This window comes from Cibotium barometz, chromosome 44 (assembly GCF_041138505.1).
Source record: "Cibotium barometz isolate CiBa-2024 chromosome 44, ASM4113850v1, whole genome shotgun sequence".
Lineage (NCBI taxonomy): Eukaryota > Viridiplantae > Streptophyta > Polypodiopsida > Cyatheales > Cibotiaceae > Cibotium > Cibotium barometz.
In genome coordinates, this window is record NC_141089.1 from 32,420,085 (window position 1) to 32,440,198 (window position 20,114).

Genomic DNA, 20,114 nt, shown 5'->3' on the forward strand with positions numbered 1-20,114 from the left:
TGTTGAGTTTGGAAGTCCCACAAATTATGATGTAATTCTTGGATGCCCATTCAAATGATGTTAATACACAATTGGGAAAGACATTACATCTACCTCCGATAGGACGATAGTACCATAAAGATGAAGCTATAGAACTATTCTTACAGAAATGTGACGAGGATGTTATTGATGAAATAGTGTCTGTCACGACATCACATTCAAAAATCATAAACATGGGTTATGTAAATGGACATAGCTATAAAAGGTGTGAGTAAGAGGAGGAAACTTCCATTGCTTCATTGCCCAACCTTTATAAGGAAGAAACTGCTATTACTTCATTACCTAACCTTGCTGAGGAGGAAAACTGGATACAATGGACACTTGTCCAAAATCTATAGGAACCAAGTTCATACACAGAAATGATATCATTCCAATCAGAACCATAACTTTCATAGTCTTAGAATAGAAAGGGGTTATATCACCTAAAAACCATAGAGTAATGATATGCCTTCCAAGAAGGACATAGTTATCTTGTTTAGAGCATAGAGTGTAGCTTACACATACAGCGACCAGATACCTATAAATTCCTTGCTGTGCAAATTCTATCTTACCGTCTCTTGCTTATGGTTGTCGATCGTCGCTATCTCTTTCACCATTGCTCTCTGAGAATAAACAATGGTAGAGGCAAAGATATGGATTCAATATGCGTTCAAAGAGGCGCGTTGAGAGGTACATCTTTCAAAAAGAACCCGAGAGTGTTAAATAATAGCAAGTTAAAGAAACAATATGAAAAAGTTAATAAGCTTCTAAAAGATAAGAAGTCCTTTTTTGGGGAGAGCTTTTGGCTCTTTTTCTTCGTTGCTCTCTGAGGGCACTCAATCAGAGGCAAAGATGTGGTGGATTTAGTGGGAGGGATAGGTACATCTTTCAAAAAGTACCTTTGAGTGTTAATTAATTAATAGCAAGTTAATGGAACAATATGAAATAGATTAAAAAGCCTAGTGAAAATAGGTTATATGAAATTAAAGCGGGCATTTGGCTGAACAGACAAAAGGTATCGTGCACAGCAAGCAACTTAAAGATACAATCGCCTAGAAATATGGATATAGAAACAGAAAATAATATCTTGAATGCCCAAAAACAGAACAGTTGCAATCGACCAGAAACTTTAGACCACTAAAGCTTGTGGAGCTGTCAATGGTCTTGCAACACACTGAATGAGAGGCAACTTTGACACCCCATGAAGTGGTGAGGGGGGGGGAGAGATGATTTTACAAACTTTACAAAAATCAAAGTTTAAGAGGTCAAAAGATTGATCATCATCTCATTTGCAGTCGCTTTTGTATGCTGAATGTCATGGACAGCCTTCTCAAAGTCAGTGAACTCCTCCGCTCCCGTCTATATGAAACACTCAACTTGGGAGACCGAGGTCTAGTAAGTTCCTTTGGGCACCTGGTAGACCAAGCCAAACTACAGATTTAATCATTTCGCTTCAACAATAACTTATCCTAAACGATAACAACAAAATTCCACCTTTTAGGGACAAAAGGTTTGTCAAAAACAGGTAAAGGACGAGCATGTGGAACCATTGTTCTCCTCATAGATTTGACTAGCCGTTCCTCATCAGCCTGCATAATTTCCCACACAAAAGTACGGTCAAACTTGAAGCACAAGGTTACAGACACCCAATATACCTTGCAGCTTCAGTAACTATAGATAACATTTACCTTCCTTGCAGCTTCAGACTCCTCCCTAAATCTTTTGTAGATATTTTGCTTTTCAGCAACCTAGAAGTGAACCAACCAATGTGTCAGACCCCCCCCCCCTCTCTCTCTCTCTCTCTCTCTCTCTCTCTCAACACGAAGATTGTCAATATGGAGGGGTCCATTGAGCTTCGATGTGCCTCGATCCAGACAGTACTCAATCCTCGATCAAGCTCACAGACTTTCTGATATCTAGCATTAACCACCTTGATGATCAGTGTAGCAAGCCTCAATTTGCCTTGGTCAGACAGTTCTCAAAACTCATTCCAGAAAAGCTTTTTTGAGCCTCATTAGCATGGAGGAGAACTCTGGAAGACCTTGGGTACTGTATTGCAGGTTGCACATCGATGGCTCTTTGCCTCTTCTTCCCAGTTCGCAGCTAGTCGCTTTTTACGGCTTGGGTCAAATATAACCCAACCAGCAGAGGTAGTGCACACAGGGCTGGGAGCATTCTATGCACAGACTGTTTCTCTGTTTTGCCCATTTCCTAGCAGCCCAGGCCCCAAGGAAACTATTCTTCTTCCGACACCGCTGAAACTTCGATGCTCTCGGTGCCCTCCTCCCGATCTACACGTTATCCGACCTTCCTCAGGTTCCCCGCACTCCCACGCATGGATCTATTGGAAGTTTTTGGCTTCCTTAGTGACCCCTGCCCTTCAAAAAGACACCTTCCACCATGGCTGGGGGCAGCTATCACAGCTAGTGTTGATGATACTCGTCCGTGACCCCTGTTTTACATATGATCATGTGATGCTGTCAGGACCAATGGCTCTTTATTCAGACAGCAGATGGAGATTGCCAGTACACCGAATCACCACCATATCTGCGGATAACAGGGCCACATTGCTAGACATATCCCACAGCCAGCGGCTGCACTAGGAGATGGCACAAATGTGCCCCCCTAGGAGACAACCCACGGCCCCTCCAACCCCAACTTCCCCCAAACTTCGGCTTGTTTGTTTATAGATGGGTGGTTGATAGACCGATTGACAAATGTGCACCCACTTCTGATCATAGTCGCCAGAAACGTTTGAGTTTTGAAACCTCTTGAGTTTTGAAGGTTTTTTTTTTTAAGGTTTCGTCTGTCACCTACAAAACCGCAGGTTTTGGATATATGTGTGTGTGTGTGTGTGTGTACACACACTTTTTTTTTTTTTAAGTAAAACCAGTAATTGTTATATTTTCATAAAGTCAATATACAAGACATTAGACTCCAAAGGAGAGCCTAATGGAAGCACACAAGAAAGTTTACATAATCATATTCTCCAGAGTGGAGAATATCCAAAGATCAAAAGCACTCGAAGAAAAGCTGAATACAAGATGCATCCATGTCACCCTCAAGGCAAGCAGCATATACAGACTGTCGCAATGAGGCTCGGAAAGATTCATATGATTGGAGATTGTGCCTTCCCAAATATGCAAAATTGTGTTCACTCCAGATGGTCCATAGGGCCCAATATCTCACCCAAAATAGAAAAAGTGAGTATTGGGACAAAGTTCTGAGATGTCTGCCAAAGAGCCAGAAATGTTTCCCAAATCTATGAGTTGGGAAGCGAAGGCAAAGATAATCAGAAATACGCCTGAGGAGGATCCTAGAACAAGGACAATGCCAAAGCAAATGAGGAATTGTCTCTGAAAGAGCCATACATCTTAGACAGGTGGATGATGCAATATGGCGTCTTGCAAGTGTAACCCCCACTGACAATGTACCTGTCAAACATCTCCAGAGGAAAAGTCTTTGTTTCAAAGGCATTTTACTTTTCCATATCATTCGAATATTCTTCCTCCACCATGAAAGGGGTTTCCTTATATGCCATAAAGAATTGCCATATTGCTGGATCCATGGAGCAGGCTGAAGTAAATGATAGGCTTTAATGGAGGTTAGAGCGGGGAGAGGAACAGGATGAGTGCCTGTAGTGGAGGAAAGCAGCTGCCAATCCATAAGCCGATCCATAGGAGCCATAGGAGGAACTGGTAGAAAAGGAAATAATAAATCAGCAATTTTCTTCCATATGGTCCTGTGATGCATTCCCAAAGGATAGGAAGCCATAGCCTGGGGAAAAGATAAAACATATCCCTGATCATCCACCACATCTTGTATATACCGAATTCCCAATTTAGAGAGGTTGTATGCTCGGATCGGTTCCTGTAAGGCAAGTGGAGTGTCAAAGATGGCACTCCAATGAATACTTTCCTGTCTCATGGAATTTGTCCCCGAGCAATTATTAGGAGCCCATTTAACTTTTGAAAGTAGCTGTTTCCAGTCCAAAATCAAAGCAGTAGAGAAAGGGCAGCCTGGTATCTTTCCTGCAAATCTCCCAATGACAACCTCCCAGGGATCAGTAGTCCATTGGCCATAAGCAGAAGTCCTCATATTAACACACATAGATGCAAGCATACATGTCCATGGTTGTTGTTGGCGGAAAAAAGTATGCAGCATAGTGATTTTCCTTGCAAGGACATGATACCGCACATTTAGAATATTTAGACCACCATGCATCCTTGGGGAGCACAACAATTCCATCTTCATCAGTCTTAATGCTTTCACTGCCGCTTTTGTTCTCCAGAGTATTTCCATGGCTTGTGACATAAAGGCTGAAATATCCCGAGAGGACCAATGTAACAATGGCAAATAAAATTGCACATATGACATTACAATAGACTGCACTATTCTGAGCCTGACATGAAGCGGCCAGGTAGATATCTTCCAGAAATCCAATTTATGTTGCAGTCTTTGTAAGACCCATTTGAGCTGCTGCTTCCTAGTAATATGCCATCCTATTGGATATCCCAAATGCCTGACTGCATCTTTTGAATTCACCACTTGCCCAGGCCAAAGGAGAGAATGCCAATCACATTGTTTGAGAGGAAGTAATTTAGATTTGTCAAAATTAATATTCAGACCAGCTGCCAAGCCAAACAATGAAAGCGTGGTCATTAGCATATGTACTTCCTGGGGTGAATTCTGTGGCATGAAAAAGGAATCATCAGCATATGCTTGAGCCAAAAAGGATGATGCCCCAGGGATTGTGAGCCCTTTCATCTGCCCTGTATGTGTCAGATGATCAAGATACTTTAGAAGGGGATGGGTGACAATGGCATATAGCAAAGCACTAAGGGGGCAGCCCTGTCGTACTGATCTACCCAATGTCCATGAGCGGGAGAGATGGTTTCCCAAAATACACTGAGAGGTAGATCCAGAGTAGAGCCAAAATACTGCATTTGCCATCTTGGGACCAAAACCAAGTTTGAACATAATTTGAGAGATGAAGTCCCAGTGAACAGTATCAAATGCCTTAGCAATATCCACTTGCAAAATAAGTACATCTTGATGGGAGTACTTAGCATATTCAATTGCTGTCAAGGCATTGGAAATGTTATCATGGATTTGTCTACGCGGGATAAATCCATATTGATAAGGATGAAGACCCACATCCAATATCGTATGCAGCCGGTGCACCATCATCTTTGCAATAAGCTTATAAACTACTGGCTTCAAAGTAATGGGCCTCCAATCCGACAGATGATCACAGAGATGTTTTTTAGGCATTAGTTTTACTATGCCATGTTTCCATGAGTGTGGCATCTGGTTTGCCTGCCAGGCTGCATTGATCATCTGTAATAGGACTTCTTTCAAGTCATCCCAAAAGACAATATAGAATTCCACCGTAAGGCCATCCCAACCAGGAGACTTATGTCTGCTAAGGTGAAACAATGCATTCTCAAGCTCTGTGGCAGTGAAAGATCCCTCCATGGTAAGAGCAGCATCCTTATCCACTATTTCAGAGACATGTCGAAGGAATTCAGTCCTAGCATCAATCATTTGATTTGATGGGGAGCCAGGAGGGGAGAACATGTTCTGCAGAATATCATTTGCAGCTATGGCAAGTGGTATATGTCTGAATGGAGAAATAAGATCAAAGAAGCAAAAAGGACAGCACAACAACTGACTGAATTTTCTCAGTCAAGACCTCTCTCTGAGGATGAACAGGAAGCTCTTTCACATGCTCATTTTCAATTGAATGCCAATGATCAGAGAAAATTGCATAAATGGCAGATCAGGGCGAGAACGAAGCCCCTCATGGATAAGGGCCTTTCATCCAAAGCTTTCTTTCAGGGCCTGCATGCTACTCGTAAGAAAAATTCATGCCTACGAGTTAGAAAGCTGGATGGCTCATGGACGCACTCTTTCTCTGATCTCCAAGACGAATGCCATAATTATTTTCAGAACATGTATACACACACACACACACACACACACACACATATATATATACACACACATATATATATATATATACATATGAAATTTTAATTTATATATACATAGTAGTACATTGTAGTATTGTACACATACAAATTAAATATATATACCTTGATGAATCTAGGAACATGCCCAAATTCACCTTTTAGGAACGTGCATGATAAATCACAATTCAACTATCAAACTTCAAAGCATCATCATAAAATTTCAATCATCAAAGAGGTGACTATGATATGGTTAGAACTCATGACAAGTCGGGGGAGAAGACGGGGCAGCAGTGGCAAGTGCTCACCGCTTAGAGGGAACAGGGGGTAGCAGTGTGGGCGCAGATGTGGGGCGCTGGGGTCTCCAGTGTGGGCACATGGGGAGTCTCTAGCGTGGGTATCTAGATGTGGGGCCTCGGCACAGCAACGTGGGGATTAGCAGCAGACTCGCGCGAAGGTGAGGCGGTGACAAAAGCGCGCAACAGGCAGATCGGGGGCAGTCGACGTCGATGGTCGCACGCGTTTTTGGGGAGAAAAAAAACGAAAAAAATGACTTTGAAAGTGAACAAAACGTTTTGTCAAAGGTTTTGTAGAAACGTTTTAAACGTTTTGCAAGTTTCGCCAGATCAAAACGCGTTTTTTGGTGACTATGCCCCTGATGATCACGTGCGATGCGATTATAGTGGGACAATTGCGGATGTTGACGCATCACCTTCACATAGGGATGTATTGCATGAGGACGTATTGCATGGTGATGTACAGCAGAGTGTGAGTCAAATGTATAGTACAAGCCTTGCAACATCTTACCGTCACACCCGATAACTTTCAGCCCCTTGTAGGAGCACTATAAACCTATGAGAGGCACCAGACTAGATCTAGCGCCATGTTTTCTACCTACCTCTTTACCGCCGTGAAAGTTGTCTTAGCAAGGCATTTATGGCGTCTTCCCTCTCTACTGGAAGCAGGCCCTCTTCACCCTGTAGTTACGGATGCTGACCAGTGCATTCAAACATTAGTCATATGATCCCTCATAGGTGGGACGGGTCATCACGCATCTTGGTGGTGCCAGAAGAAGGGCAGCCATGCCCAAGGTGGGTATCGTGGGTTCGCCCAGATGCTCAGCCCGGCAGCTAGGGTACAAGGGTGAGGTTTCCAAGAAGGGATTGCAAGTTTCCAAGAAGGGATATAACTCTCAGCCCAAGAAAGATCCAAGGATTCAACCCAAGGAGGGATTATGTCAGTCATCCAAAACCAGTTGGATTCCCATCATCAAGCTTAGCAGAGGGGGACGTCACATGCACAAATGTTACCTTTTGGAGGCCATGTTGGCTAGGATCTATGTACATCTGATACGTATATATAGAAAACATTGTTTCAATAACATATCTCTCTCCTCTTTGTTCATCTTTGCGTTTTTTGTGTAGTTCTTAATACAGGCAGTTTTTCTGCATATTACAGAGCATTTTTGTTCGCTCCACTATTGGCGTATCTAGATTGAGATTGCCATTGCGCATAGGGGAGGAGCTTCTGAGTTGATTGACGGATAGAGTGATGCTTCTTAAGGCATCTTACTCATATCTTTGCTCATTTTGCATTGCCTTGGAAGCATTTTATATAGTCTATTGGATCTAGGGTCAATGACCTTGAGAGGATTAATTGGGGCAAAGATGTTTGCTTCACATGGAAGAGAGAGAGGACACATTGCTAGATATCTTGGATACTAGATCAGGATAGACAACTACTCCTTGCCAGCAGGTTGCGTCTGTGCTCATAAGCAAAAATAAAAAACTCCTTCATTGGAGCTCCTCGAAGCTCGATCTGGTGTCGAGAGTCCTGGTGGTAAATCAAGTGTTGCTTGCCATAGCTTGATATATCACTTCTTGTTGGTGTTATGACCATAGATGCATTAGACGGTTGCAGAGGGTGGTCCGCATCTTCTTACAGTTAGGGCTTGATGGCACATCAAAAACAAAGGCCAAAGTTGCTTGGAAACTATTATTTTCCCAAGGTAGAGGGATTGAGCATCAGAGATCCAATACAAAGCTCTGCTTTGCAGTTGGTGGTTAGAGCATTCCTTCCTGGTACTAAGCTCCAGAAGGATTTCTTCATGTACCATATTCTTAGATGTGTACTTGAGAGTGCTGATTATTGCCACCCCCCCCCCCCCTTCCCTCCTTTTCAAAGATGATCTTGGCAGAACCCTGGGTGCAATAGGGTAGATGTAGTGGCCACAAGAGAGATACATAGCCACAATACTTGATTGGAAGAATTTTAAGAGTCTTCAAGATGATTAGAGAGCGGCATCTACCCAACATCTTAGAGGGAGTCACAGATTTTTATAGATAATTATACATTATAGGCCCCCAACCCCAAGCTCAGTAGATGATATTGATAGGTAAGCCTATAATTATACATTATAGGCCCCCAACCCCAAGCTCAGTAGATGATATTGATAGGTAAGCCCATTATGTGGAAAGACCTTATCGATGATGCCCTTGGGTGCAGCAGGGTATATGCAGTGGCCAGACTGGGAGAGATGCACAGTGGCAATACTTGATTGCAAGAATTTTAAGAGTCTTCCAGATGATGAGAGAGAGGCATCTACCTGGCATCTTAGAGGATGTCACTGATGGATTGCACAGATTGATGCAGCTATACCTAACGCAACTGGCACATAAGAGCTTATCAGTTGGCACTTGGCTGGCCAATGGAGGTAGGCCAGTAGTACGTCCGAGGTGTGGCCATTCCCAAGAGTCCCGAGTCCCCTGAAGGCACACAAAGTATGGACTCTACTGTCTCCACTTAGCTCTCTAGAGAATTAGTAGAATAACTTGTTTATATAGGCTTACAAGAGGGGGGCGCCTAGAGTCCTTGAATCTCTCCACCTCCCTTAGATTTCTCACTTGATTCACCTAAAAGGTGACGCCTCAATCAAGGGAAAGTATCTACTAGACCTACACTCAATTACTCTAGTAAATGAGTCTTCTAACCTTAGAACAAGACATTCTAGATACCACTAAGGATGGATGCTAGGTCACATATTTTCTAGCACTCCCGCACTGTTACGTGGGCATTGTTGCTTGGGACACTGAGCCCAAGGCGGTCATGGCATATGAGAAGGAGGGTGGGGGACTAGCCCTTCAAGTCTCTCACTTTCATATTTCTGTAGTGCCAGTCCCAGCTCCAAGTTCTTGCCAGAGATGAGGGAGAGTTGCGGCCGCATGGCATATCTGGAGAGCTCGATGCAACGAAGCCATCGAGAAGGCACCCTCACTCTGCTAGCAGAGTCCATCCTGAGCATCTGGCTCGATATCATTCATACCCTCCGTGGAGGCAACGGGGAAAGCTTCAAGGTGGTTCAAAACTACATGTGGAATTGTCGGGAAGCCTTCTTGAGGATCTGGTGGCCTAGTTCCTTTCACGCTGATAGTGGTGGTGAGCCCCCTTGGCACTATAGACCACCTATGTGGTTGTTTTCCCCTCAACCCATTGTATGAGATAGGTTTTCTCCTCCTTAAGCATCCTTCCCCCTCATTCTGTCTCTAGATTCTCGCTCCACATGTGGAGACAAGTTTGTACTTAGCTATTGGACTGTATTTTCTTGGTAACTAACAGAAGATCCCCCCCCCCCCCCCTCCAAAAAAAAAAGGGAAGCAAACCCTCACAAAATCATGTGTCAAAGAGTTTTCAAATTGAGTCTTTGAAGTCAAGAAGGCGGGATGCACTTGCATCAAGACCACAAACAAACCTTTATCTAAAGGTTAGGTACGATACATACAAAACATCTTTGGTGCGAGTACTGGAAGTACTGAAAAGATATGGTACATTAAGTCAAGGAGGCGGGATGCGCTTGCATCAGGGCCACAAATAAAATTTTATCCAAACATTAGGTACGATAGTACAAAACGTGTTTAGGAGTACCGAAAGTACTGAAAAGATATAGTACATTAAATATAGTAAATAGAAGGCAATCATGTACACACAATGGATGCACGCAGCATGGCAAAGCATATGGGATGCATGGATGTGGCATAGTGGCTGCCTAGTAAGGTCTAGGACAAACAAAAACTTCAAAATTTATATCCTTTAAGAGTCAAAGAGCTCTCAAATTGAGTCTTTGTAGTCAAGGAGGCAGGATGCGCTTGCATCAAGGACCACAAATAAACTTTTATCCATTCAATACGTACAAAACGTCTTTGGTACGAGAACCGGATGTACTGAAAAGATATGGTTCATTAAGTCAAGGAGGCAGGATGGACTTGCATCAGGGCCACAAATTGACTTTTACCCAAACTTTAGGTACTATACGTACAAAACGTGCTTAGTACGGCTGAGAGGGGTGAGCCAGTGGAGGCTGCTTCACTTGCCATAGCTCATCCATGAGGATCCTCTCATGGAACATCCAGGGTCTCGGTGGACATCGCTGCTACATTGGTCAGGGCAGACTTCGCCAGGAGATCCAGAGGGCTCTCGTTGGAGGACCCATAGATATCCTTTTCATCCAGGAGCACCACCTTTCTGCCGGGCGTACCCGCACCTGCGGGAAGATCTTGCCAGGCAGGAGTCACACTTTTTGGTCACCGGCATATGGCTCCCAGGGGAACCAGGGTGGAGTATGCATCTCAGTCATCAGCGAGCAGCTTCTATCCGAGGTTGTGGACTCTGGCATTCTGGTCCAGGGTCGTGCGCAATGGATCATCCTTCGGGATGGGGAAGACCGCATTGGCTTCCTCAACTTCTACGCCCCTAATGGGGCGACCGGGAGAGCCGAGTTCTGGAGCACCATTAGGCAGTCCCTCCCCTTGGCAGACCACTGGTGCCTCGGAGGGGATTGCAACATGCTGGAGGATGCAGAGGACAGGATGGGGGGCAGCCAGGAGACCATTCATGGGCCGGAGCTCGCTGCCTGGGAGGAACTAGTGCTATAGGTGAGAGGCCAGGATCCGTGGACTCTCCCGGAGTTTGGCAGGTTGCAGGGGAGTCTATCTTTCTGGCGCTCGGATAGACGGGCCACAGGAGTTAACCTTTCCCGCATCGACAGGTTTTACATTGATGAGTGGGCCTGTGATAGAGGTGGCACTGTGGGCATACTTGCAGGCTCCTCGTTTTCAGACCACTTTCCAGTGCTTCTCCAGATCGAGGACCCCACGAGAGGAGAGCAGGGCCAGAGCGTCCGGATTCCAGATTGTCTCATAGAGGAGCCCGAGATTGCGATCAGAGTTGAGCAAGTCTGGCAGGAGCTGCAGTTCAGGAGAGGATCGGCAGCCAGCGATCTTGCCAGTGGCTTGCAGGAGATCAGCCAGATGCTCAGACAGGTTGCCTTGGACCGGCTGGAGGCCTTCAGAGAGCAAGAGAGGAGCCTACGGAGGAGTCTAGCGTCCCTCCAGAGACTCCAGGAGAGGGATCCTACGAGCCCTTGGATCTCAGAGCAGATGGAGTCAGCTCGCACTGAGATCAGATCCATCGAGGAGAGGAGGGTGGAGTTCCGATTCCATGCTCGGGCTTCTTTTTGGACACAGGCTGGAGACAGAGTGACTCGAGATTTCTTTGAGGCGACAGGGCCTCGCTTCAGACGAGAGGGTCTCAGGCGTCTTCGGCAGGCTGATGGCCAGGTTGTGGTGGATCCCCCCAGGGTTCGGGCTATAGCCACAGATTTTTACAGGGATCTTCTCTCTGCTAAGCCAGCTGATGACAGGGTGAGAGAGGCTCGGGAGGCAGTCTGGAGCTTCACGAGACCGGTTGTGCCGGCCCATTTGCAGCACTCCCTTCTCTCCCCCTTCTCGGATACGGAACTGGAGGAGGCCTTTCAGGCATTACCTCGGGGCAAATGCCCAGGAGAGGACGGTCTTTCGGTGGCTTTCTTCCAGAGGTACTGGGGCCTCTTACATAGGGGCTTCAGATTGGCATTCCAGGAGATTATGGAGTCAGGAGTCATGCCGGACAGCATGGCAGAGGGGTTGATCCACTTGATCCCCAAAGAGGGAGGAGACAGACTGGAGATTAGACAGTGGAGACCCATCACCTTGCTAGGCACGGCCTACAAGGTCCTAGCTAAGGCGATCAGCAGGCGGCTTCAGCCTCACCTTCCGGACATCATCCACTCCACGCAGACAGGCTTCATCCAGGATAGGAGCATTCTGGATAACATTTTCTCTTTCTGGGAGGCTACGGCTCTGGCTAGATTTCGACAGGAGGATCTGGCAGTGCTCCTTCTCGACTTCGAGAAGGCATATGATCGGGTGGACTGGGCCTTCTTGGAAGGCACTATGGAGAGGATGGGCTTCCCCCCTCAGTGGATCCGTGCGGTCTTTGCACTCTACACATCGGCTCACAGCCAGGTGCTGATACAAGGCGCATCATCCACTCCACGCAGACAGGCTTCATCCAGGATAGGAGCATTCTGGATAACATTTTCTCTTTCTGGGAGGCTACGGCTCTGGCTAGATTTCGACAGGAGGATCTGGCAGTGCTCCTTCTCGACTTCGAGAAGGCATATGATCGGGTGGACTGGGCCTTCTTGGAAGGCACTATGGAGAGGATGGGCTTCCCCCCTCAGTGGATCCGTGGGGTCTCTGCACTCTACACATCGGCTCACAGCCAGGTGCTGATACAAGGCGTGCGCGGAGAGAGGTTCCAGCTCTCGCGCTCGGTGAGGCAGGGGTGCCCCTTGGCGCCCTTTCTTTTTCTTTTTGTGGCGGAGGCCATGAGCACTTTTTTGACGGCACAGGATACAGGTTTGCGGGGCCTCCAGCTTCCCATCCGCACCTCGGAGGAGCTCCTAGACTCGGAGTTTGCGGATGACACTGCTGTCTATCTTCAGGGAGGTGAGGAGAACCTCCGCCGCTTCGCCTTAGCCATGGACAGGTTTTGCAGAGCTTCGGGCGCTTTGATCAACTGGCACAAGTCGTGTGGGTTGTGGGTCAGCTCTATGCCCCCCCCCCGACTTGGAGGCCAGTTGATGGTTTTCAGTGGCTGCCCCCCGGCACTACAGTGCGTTATTTGGGATGCTATGTGGGCATTGACATATCTCCGGAACAGCAGATAGCCCCCCTTCTTCTGAGCATTCGGAAGAAGCTTCTGTATTGGAGTATCGCTCGTTTATCTCTGGCTGGCCGAGTAGTTGTGGCCAACCAGGTTCTGCTTGCTACTATGTGGTACATCACTTCTTGCTGGGCCTTCTCTCGGGCGTGCATTGGCCAGGTGCAGAGGCTCATCAGCAACTTTCTTTGGTCCGGTGGCGACGGGCGGCCCGCCAGGGCCAAGGTGGCATGGGCGGTGATCACTCAGCCGAGGGAGAGAGGCGGCCTGGGCATTGTTGATCCTATTTGCCAAAGCCGAGCATTGCTTGGCAAGTTGGTAGTTCGTGGCCTCCTGCCAGGCGCTGAGCCGTGGAAGGAGTTTCTTGTCTCCAGGATGCTAAGCCGCACCCCTTCTCTTAGCGGCCCCTGGACCCCCAACATCAGGTGGATCTTTACAGAGCAACGATCCAGAGGAGTGGGCCTTGGCTTCGAGGAGCGTTTTGAGGGCCTGGGCGCATCTGAGGCCGTCACTCTTCCAGACTCCCCCGGGCACCGATGAGGAGCGCCTGAGGCAGCCTTTGATCTGGAACCCCTTGATTCGACTCCCCAGTGGCCATATGGTTGGATCGCGGTCTCACGTGTCGTGGGGCCCGCTGAGCTCTGGCCCAGCCCAGTCCCTAGACGACTGGATAGGTTTTCAGCAGCTGCCTCTAGAGGCTCAGGAGAGGAGACTCAGTGGGATGAGGGGCAGAGAGTTGATGAGACAGGACATTGAGGCGGCCATCCCCCGGGAGTGGCGGACCCCAGTACAGGACCCTCCACCTCCACAGTGGATGGGTGTCTTTACTCGGCATGAGATCCTTCTAGCGGTCTGCGGCACAGCGGAGAGAGTCGCCCCACTCACTTTCGAGGTGGGAGAGGGTGGCCAGCTTCAGAGGACACGACTAGATTTGGATGGGCTCCAGGGATGTATTCTTCAGAGGGTGCGGGTGGTCGGCTTTCATCAGAGACAGTGGCATGTAGACCCCTCACCGGCCTCGATAGGGGAGGACTGTTCTTGGAGATTATGGGCTTGGGACAGCAGGCCTCTTATTCGCCTTCAGTGGGATCCAGGTGAGTGGTTTTGGCGAGATCCCTACTTGGCCCCTACTAGCCCAGGCATCCCCTTTTTTCAGTACACAGCGAGGCTGGGGCGGCGGATTCAGAGACACAGGATAGCGAGCACCCCGGCGGCGGCCGAGCATTGGCGGCGCCAAGGGCTCTCCCCTGCCTTTCTTAAGGACTTCTGGCAGCGCCTTTGGGCCAGCTTCCGGCCCCGGAAGGTGACGCTGTTTCTCTGGCTCACAGCGCATAGAGGACTGGCTGTGGGGGCTTGGCTAGCTTTTGGCAATCACCCAGCGTCCTGCCCTCGGTGCGGCCATGCACAGGAGTCGCAGCGGCACTGCTTATGGGATTGCCCACAGGCACAGCAGGTCTGGCAGCGCGCTCTCAGGATGGTTTTTGCAGGCTCACCAGGTGAGATGCTGGTGACGTGGGGTGCGGTGGCTTGGGCCACGGACAGCGGCCCGGCCCTTGGATATGAGGACGTCCCTGGCAGTGCGACCATCCAGGTCTCTGACAGGGCGATGGCGGTGGTTCCGACGCCAGACTTCTCTTCGGCAGCCCCTCAGGAGGGGGTCGGGCACAGATGGGAGATGATCAGCAGCATGACGGCTTGGCACATATGGAGAGCCCGATGCAGGGAGGCCATTGACCGCCAGGCGACTCCACCGGCGGAGGTCATACAGGCCCTCTGGGTGGACATCATTCACACCTTGAGAGGACACTGGGGGAAACTCCAGGGCGACTCGGATCGCATGAGAGGGCGCCGCAAGGCTTTCCTCCGCACTTGGCAGCCTGGCCCTTTCCTCACCGCGAGGGGCGAGGATGTCACTTGGCACTACAGGCCTCCAGTTTGGCTTTTCTCACCTCCCACATGTACTACTAGGTAGCCCCCCCCAGAGAGCGGCCAGCCACGGGGGTGGAGCTCAGGTGTTCACTGTGTTTTTTATCCCTCCTTGCGAGGTGAGCTTTGTAGCCTTATGGCGTTTTCTCATTAACTAATAGAAGGATCGTTTTTCCGGGGAAAAAAAAAACGTGCTTAGTATGAGTGTACCGGAAGTATTGAAAAGATATGGTACATTAAATACAGTAAATAGAAGGCAATCATGTACACATAAATGAACATTGCATGGCAAAGCATATGGGATGCATGGATGCGGGCATAGTAACTGCCTAGTAAGGTCTACAACAAACAGAAGCTTCAAAATTTATATAGAAGGTTGTGTATTTTGTATGGTGTATGGTACTTTGGTACGGTAAGCGTGTGGTACGCAAGTACTGTACAGATCACAAGGATGGGTATGAGTATGGAATGCAACTATTGATCTGGAGCATATGCAAACATCATGGGAGATTTGAGACCTTCCAAGCATCAAAGACCTCTCAAGTTGGGTATTAAGAAGAGGTAATGTCACATGTATGTGTGCTCTTGCTTCAAGGCCACAAGTAAACTTTCATCCATTCAATTATACCCAAAACCAATAAAAGACGAGCATACATACCATGCAAACAACTTTTAAGTGCACATATTTTTGTGTCAAATTCTCACAAAGGCACCAGCGTTTAACAATGCTACTACAGAAACAAAGTCATATTTATTAGAAATTCCTTATTATTGACCTAGAAGTCTTAGAGAACACCATGCCTTAAGCAGGACCAACGCAGGAAAAAAATCTTGTGTAAGCTAGTAGATACCTTTAACAAGATATTGGATCCACAATAACATACCTTTCTATCAAAGTCAGCGCGTTCCATTGCCCGAGTATCAACTTGAAAGGAAAATGTTTGGACTTCTGTAAGAGGTTTCCTAGACCTCTCAGGAACAAAAACTGGACCACTACACACAGCAAACTTGCCTAATCAGAAAGTGACACAATCATCATTAAAAAAATTTGTGTAACTGCGGCTAATTAAAAAAGAAAAACATTTTATAATAACTAGAGTTCGTCTTACTGCAAAAGAGCTCATAGGGCTCCACATTCTTGGTTACGTTTTTTTAATACAAGCATGAAAACGCTTATTTTAGATGCTCCATAAAATGTCTTAATTTTGCTTAAACCAACAACTTCCCTTCTATGCAATCTACATTGTAGAAAGAACATGGATAATAATTGCACACAATGTTAGTACAGACTTGTGCTTAATAAAATGTCCTACATGACCTATTGACTCTTTCTATCATCAACCTTAACACTAGTCTTGTAATTGAGCCCCAAAAATCATTTGAGATGCAAAAGTGGCTTAAGGTTCATTTATGAATTTTGAAGAAAGGAAACGATAAATCAACTTAGAATTCCATGAAACTTCATGAAAATGTTTAGTTAGCAATGAGCATACATCTATCTACCTATGGCATGTACCTATTAAATTTACAATATTAAAAATTATTAAAATAGCATAAAAATAATGTAATAGCCTTATCTTCAAGGAGACGTGTATAAAAAAGTGTCTTTAGAGTCCTTAATTAAATGTCCTACATGACCCACTGACCCTTGCTATCATCAACCTTTAACACAGAAGGTGCTTAATTTTTTTCACACAAGGGTTATTTGTGTGGTTGGTTTTCAGGCTCTAGGGAGCATGCCCCATGTACCACAGTGGATCCCCCCACCTCTCCAACTATGAGTAACCAAGAAGACAATTTTGAGCTAAGTGGAGCAACCACAATCTTTCGTTCCTCTACGGCAAGTTTTCCCCTTTTCATGGATACCTACATGGCTATGATGCAAACCATGCTATAATCTCTACTTCCCATTTTGTAACCCAAGCCACTAAAAGATACTTACAAGGCTCATGTTTCTCTACGACAAGCCTGTACTCCAAGTTTCCCCCTTCCATGGATACCTACATGGATATCAATGAAGCAAACCATGCTACAGTCTCTGCTTCCCATTTTGCAACCCAAGCCACAATCTCCCGATTCTCTACGACAAGCCTATACTCCAAGTTTCCCCCTTCCATGGATACCTACATGGATATCAATGAAGCAAACCATGCTACAGTCTCTGCTTCCCATTTTGCAACCCAAGCCACAGTCTCCCGTTTCTCTACGACAAGCCTGTACTCCAAGTTTTCCCCCTTCCATGGATACCTACATGGCTATTGTTAAAATATAAACCAAATACGTTCCCTACCTAGCCTAAATAGCACATGTCATAAGTCATGTGTACATGAGGTATACGACCCATGTGAAGTCAAAAAGGTATCCTACAATCATGGAAATGTGGAGAGAAGTTAGGAGTTGATTCCTCACTCATAAACCTCATCAATGATGTCATCCAAAGCTCTCCCAAATGTCCTATAAATATGCCCATGTACTCCTCTCTTTATTATAATGCAAGAGTTTTAGTGTTCTCTCTCTCTCTCTCTCTCTCTCTCTCTCTCTCTCTCTCTCTCTCTCTCTCATATCATGAATGGCTCAAACCCCTTTCCCCCATAATTCCTACAGCTATGATGCAAAACCATGCTATACAGTCCGATAGGTCTAGCTCGATTCCGTGCAAGGACAACTCCAAGAGTATCCCATTTGTGTCAATGAAGACTCCGACTTGGTTAGTTGTAAAATGGATGCTTTATTGGTTCGTGTGTTACTGGCCTCGCCTTTTAACTTGTTCGCTCATGGCCCTTCTCTCACCCATTGGTCTTCTAGCTTGGAACCTTTTGGCTCAATTCCAATGACTCTCCTACAAACGCTTCACAATCTCCTTCGGACATTTCTCTATTTAAAGGTTGAATTGGGCTAATGTCTTGCAATCTTGATCTGGTATCCTCCACTGTGAAGGATTCCTGGTCTGCTTCCAGACCAGAATCTGGAGCTACTAGGGTGGTTAGATCGACTCTTTGTCTTGTCCTTTGTCTTGTCCCACTACCTCATGTTGGTGTGTACCATAGCGTTTCGTGCTCAAACATTAGGTTCGAGAATGAAGTCGCAATGATCCGGCCCGAATATAAATGCCCAACAATCTTGATCTGCTATCCTCCATTGTGAAGGATTCCTTCCAAACTTGAATTTGGAGCTACTACGGTGGTTAGATCGACTCTTGGTCCTGTCCCACTCCCTAGTGTTGTTGTGTACAATAACGTTTCGTGCTCAAACATTAGATTCAAGAATGAAATCGCAATGTTTAAAATTTTTGGGTATTTTAAAAAGGTTTTATATTTTTTATGGTTTTTCTTCAAGATTTAGCACGTCAAGGTCTGAGGATATGGTCAAAATCCCTTGCACTCCCTATTTTTTTTATTTTTAAAAACCTTTGGAATTTTATCTTAGAAGGACCAAACGATCCTACCTCTAGCGACTCACCTCTGACAATTCTACTAGAGAACGGTTCTTCTCGAAAACAATTCCCGTCGTGAAGAACTCCATGATTCAAGAAATTGACGATCCTACTCGTGGGATCGAAACAATTAATCCTGACAATTCTAGATTTAGGATAGTTCAACTCTTGGATCGTAGTGATTCAAGTTGACCCACGATCCAGAACTTGGTTCGGGCGATCATACTTCTGGAATCGGCCAGCCAACTATCACTGTCAAGCCAGTAGGGCCTCAATTGAAGTGCAATTATTGCACTTTCAACAAATATGCCATACAGATTTGACAGGTACACTAGCATTGATGCCCACGTTCACAATTATGGCCAATTAAGTGCTTATGCGCTTGCAAACGATTCCAGATGTGAGGTTAATGATCATGCAAGCCTCGTCAAAAAGATCTAGGTCCAAGGGTTGGATTAGGTGATTCTACCCCAAATGATTCTACTTCTAGAATTGAAGCAATCCGATTGGGAAACGATTGGTACCTAGCTTAGTAATGGCTCCAAGATGGTTACACTACCATACAAACATCAAAAAGCATGATTATTATGAATCAATTGAAAGAACGAGCCAATTTTTGCCCTTTAAACATAGTGGAAAAGTTCCTAGTTTAGTATATTTAATCTAATCATGGGCAAGAAAAAAACAAACAATGGATCTATAGAGTGTCTTTATTCCACTTTAGTAGTTCTACTCCCTACAATGGCGCCTCTTGTGTAGTGAAGTTGAAGTCTCACAACAAGCATGTCAAGACCGAGGAGTACGAACCCGTCTAGAGTCGTGAGAGCATTGCTCGTGGAAATGGAACCCTCAAGGGTGGTGAATCCCTCAAGCTTCGACCTCCGTAATCCAGTCACACATGAGGGAGAAGGTAGCAAGCTTCCTCTCTATTCACTCCATCTCCATCACCATCTCTCTCTCTCTCTCTCAATCTCTCACTCACAATCCACATTTAGCTATCCTCAAGAAAGGATCAAGCAAGCTTACCTCAACCACACACACACACTCAAGCACTCACATATGCAAGCAAGCAACTCAACAATATTCCATAGCCAAAGACGAACATAAACATGGAAGCATGCAAGAATTAAGAAGAGAACTAGACAAGCAAGAAGAAAGGAGCTCCCAAGCTTCAACTCAATAGTAGATTGTATTATGAAAAGTGTCCTTACACACCCTCATAAGTCACTTATACAAGTGGGCTTTGCCGGCCACCGCCCACACTAATGGAATGCCCAAAACATGTTCTCATTATATATACAAGTCTTATATGGCCGACTTTCATTTCAATGGTGGGCCTTTGGCTGTATACAATGTGAAATATCTAAGCTAGGGTGGGGATTACAAAAAGTGTGCGGAAAAGGAGTAACCCAAGCCCATGGAGGATCCAAAGGACAAAAGGCACCAACGTGCCATGGACATGAAGCAGCTGCAAGCTTCCCTCCCTACTAAATGGGAGTGGTTGTGAGATTCCGAAGGACGACGGATCCAAGAGGCTAAAAGGTTGCAGGCTTCCCTCATAGCCAAAGTACAAGAAGACCAAAGAAGGATGACTCCTAGAGGCTGAAAGTTAGCGAGCTTCCCTCCCAATAGATGAGGACTAGCATCGTGAGAGTGGGACAACCACATTAGTACCGTGGCGGGATCAACTATAGTAGGGTCAACTGCCCACTTTTATGAGTTGTAAC

At 46.2% G+C, this 20,114-nt stretch overlaps 1 protein-coding gene across 2 annotated transcripts in view; it reads right to left on the minus strand.

Moving 5' to 3' along the window:
- Positions 1–1,054: 1,054 nt before the first annotated feature.
- LOC147613222 (protein TPX2-like) overlaps positions 1,055–20,114 on the minus strand; it is a 37,940-nt gene continuing 18,880 nt past the window's right edge. For both annotated transcript variants that reach the window (XM_086782487.1, XM_086782488.1), the window contains exons 20-23: positions 15,839–15,947; positions 1,707–1,766; positions 1,513–1,607; positions 1,055–1,431 (exon numbers count right to left, since the gene is read on the minus strand). In XM_086782487.1, coding sequence (XP_086638613.1) covers positions 1,299–1,431; positions 1,513–1,607; positions 1,707–1,766; positions 15,839–15,947 — 397 coding nt within the window. In that variant the 3' untranslated portion in view covers positions 1,055–1,298. The remainder of the gene's footprint in view (positions 1,432–1,512; positions 1,608–1,706; positions 1,767–15,838; positions 15,948–20,114) is intronic.